The sequence below is a fragment of the Drosophila obscura genome, unplaced genomic scaffold (assembly GCF_018151105.1).
Source record: "Drosophila obscura isolate BZ-5 IFL unplaced genomic scaffold, ASM1815110v1 contig_17, whole genome shotgun sequence".
NCBI lineage: Eukaryota > Metazoa > Arthropoda > Insecta > Diptera > Drosophilidae > Drosophila > Drosophila obscura.
Genome location: NW_024542757.1, coordinates 1,418,557 through 1,421,697, shown reverse-complemented (window position 1 = coordinate 1,421,697; position 3,141 = coordinate 1,418,557). Strand labels below are relative to the sequence as shown.

Here is a 3,141-nt window from a genome sequence, read left to right as displayed (position 1 = left end):
ATGCCCCGCAAAACTATAGAAAGAGCGGAAAAAGGCCCGCTGAACTAAAGAAAGAGCGGAAAATAATAAAAGGCTTAGATGGCCAAAAAGTGAGTGAAAGTGCAAGTGAAAAAAATGCCCCGCAAAACTATAGAAAGAGCGGAAAAAGGCCCGCTGAACTAAAGAAAGAGCGGAAAATAATAAAAGGCCTAGATGGCCAAAAAGTGAGTGAAAGTGCAAGTGAAAAAAAAATGCCCCGCAAAACTATAGAAAGAGCGGAAAAAGGCCCGCTGAACTAAAGAAAGAGCGGAAAATAATAAAGGCCTAGATGGCCAAAAAGTGAGTGAAAGTGCAAGTGAAAATATAATGCCCCGCAAAACTATAGAAAGAGCGGAAAAAGGCCCGCTGAACTAAAGAAAGAGCGGAAAATAGTAAAGGCCTAGATGGCCAAAAAGTGAGTGAAAGTGCAAGTGAAAAAAAAATGCCCCGCAAAACTGTAGAAAGTGCGGAAAAAGGCCCGCTGAACTAAAGAAAGAGCGGAAAATAATAAAGGCCTAGATGGTGCCAAAAGTGAGTGAAAGTGCAAGTGAAAATAAGCCCGCAAAACTGTAGAAAGAGCGGAAAAAGGCCCGCTGAACTAAAGAAAGAGCGGAAAATAATAAAGGCCTAGATGGCCAAAAAGTGAGTGAAAGTGCAAGTGAAAATATAACGCCCCGCAAAACTGTAGAAAGAGCGGAAAAAGGCCCGCTGAACTAAAGAAAGAGCGGAAAATAATAAAAGGCTTAGTGGCCAGAGTGAAAGTGCAAGTGAAAAAAATGCCCCGCAAAACTATAGAAAGAGCGGAAAAAGGCCCGCTGAACTATGGAAAGAGCGGAAATAATAAAAGGCTTAGATGGCCAAAAAGTGAGTGAAAGTGCAAGTGAAAAAAAATGCCCCGCAAAACTATAGAAAGAGCGGAAAAAGGCCCGCTGAACTAAAGAAAGAGCGGAAAATAATAAAGGCCTAGATGGCCAAAAAGTGAGTGAAAGTGCAAGTGAAAAAAAATGCCCCGCAAAACTATAGAAAGAGCGGAAAAAGGCCCGCTGAACTAAAGAAAGAGCGGAAAATAATAAAGGCCTAGATGGCCAAAAAGTGAGTGAAAGTGCAAGTGAGTATATATTGCCCCGCAAAACTGTAGAAAGAGCGGAAAAAGGCCCGCTGAACTATGGAAAGAGCGGAAAATAAAAGTATATATGAGTGTTTTTTTTTTCTGTGAGAGTGTGATTGAATATATGTTCAGGTTGGTCAAGATGACGGCAAGGGGTGCCAGGCGGTTTCGGCAAAAAATTTGTAAAAGTTATAAAAATTGAGTCACAACTAAAAACAGTTGAATGCGCCGCAAAACTATAAAAAGAACAGACAGCTAGTAAAAAGAAGAGAAAAGCTAAAGGGAGTTATGTCGAGTACAATTTAAGGTGAGTCTTTAGTACACCATACTTTTACATTTCCATTTTTACATTTTACTCTACATATTATCAGTCATTTGAACTTACATTATTTAGAATTATTTTTTTTCGCTTACGAACTTGTCCATTGTCAGATTCCACAGAGTTTTAAATTTATCCAATTTCATGTCGACATAAGCTGCCCCTCTGTTGACACAATCCAAAAGAAAAGAAAACTTTCCCCCAAGCAGACCAGAGGTGTGTGTTGTTTCAAAAACTTTAACTCATATCTGGCCTTTGTGTTGTGGTCTCAATAGAAAGTTAGATGGGCCGAGAGTAACGTAAACCGTTATGCATCTTAAAGGAGCGAGTACCCATGCGATACGATGCTCATCTTTGTGAATAGTTTCTCTCACGCTGTTTGTGTTTTTGTGGCACTTTTATCGAGTGACACAGGTCTAGCGAGGAGAGTGAAGGGTGCAGTGCAGAGGGGAGTGCGATTTAAAAATGATTTATACGATCCGGATACTTACTTCCATATCTGCGACAAAGTGGTGCTTTGATTTATGGCCATTTGGGATGAAAACGGGTTGAAAATAAAACAATGCAAGGCGCGTTTGACTAGCGCCAGTAACATCCGCTCAACAGAATTCTTCATGTGTACGTATTTTTTTTATATATATATCGAATATAAGCGACGGATATTGATATATTCTTTAGCTGATTGGAAAATCCCTTTTTTAGAGAGGTCTCGCCTGAATTTAATCTCTAGTAACCTCTCCATACCACCTCTAGGCGCTTCCATCTGCTCCTATCACTAAAAAAAATCCCAAAGTTCCCCCCAACAACACAATAATAATTTCGCTTTAATTTAATATAATTTATGCCACATATATATTGATCGTCGGCTGGCCGTTGACTACAATCGGCTGATGGCCACCGCCTGAACCCCGCGCATCGATACGCTGCGTGTTCCCTCCTTGACCTCCTCCGACCACATGCCGTTGGTTGTAGTTGTGATGGTCGACGCCATGGTAGCGCGCCGTCGTCCAGTAGTAGAGCACATCTCCTGGCTGCAGCTTGTGGTTGCGATTGCGGTACGTCCAGCGTCCGTTGCGGGGGTTGACGATGTCGGCGGCCCAGGTTTGATCCGAGAGATCGTCCATTTCCTCGTTGACCTTTCCGTGGAAGGCGAAGAGGGAGACGCCCGGCTCGTCCGGTATGGATACCTCGAAGCCATTGGGCGAATTGACCTTGACGGTGGCCTTGGGCACATTGTACGCCCCACTGCCACTCAGACAGAAGACACCAATTAGGAGCAGTAGGAGCAGCCTTTCCATTTCCGGCGACATGATGCTGATAACTGGATTCCGGCGAGCGCTGAGACGCGGCTTTTGTAGGGAGAGCCATCTCGAGCTTATCTCGTTCTCGTTTGGGTTTTCCATCGAGAAAAAGCTGTGTATTACCCGCCCGATGCATGTGCATCCCCCTTCATCGTCCCATTCTGCCCCAAAACACACAAAGAGAGATACACTTACGAGAGATACTTTCGTGTGTGCCCCAAAGTATGCGATACAAATATTTGCACAGCAATATTTCTTAGGCCCCCCCAGACTCGTCTCCCCACACACATCTCCACTCGACTGCGGTTGGCCTTTGCAAGTGGAGTCCTTTGTGCGATAATATGGAGTCCTCTCCACAAGAATATATGCGGCTATGTTTGGTTCTATTCTGCTGG

The 3,141-nt window shown here is 43.6% G+C and overlaps 1 protein-coding gene across 1 annotated transcript; it reads right to left on the bottom strand.

The window, feature by feature from the left end:
* Positions 1–2,261: 2,261 nt before the first annotated feature.
* Positions 2,262–2,782, bottom strand: LOC111077261 (gram-negative bacteria-binding protein 3). Its single transcript, XM_022371462.2, has one exon. It carries the CDS (start codon positions 2,753–2,755, stop codon positions 2,285–2,287), a length of 471 nt encoding a protein of 156 aa, XP_022227154.2. The 5' UTR covers positions 2,756–2,782; the 3' UTR covers positions 2,262–2,284.
* Between the last annotated feature and the right edge of the window lie 359 nt (positions 2,783–3,141).

Coding starts and splice junctions, on each gene's coding strand:
- LOC111077261 (XM_022371462.2), bottom strand. CDS start 2,755: ATGTCGCCGGAAATGGAAAGGCTGCTCCTACTGCTCCTAATTGGTGTC.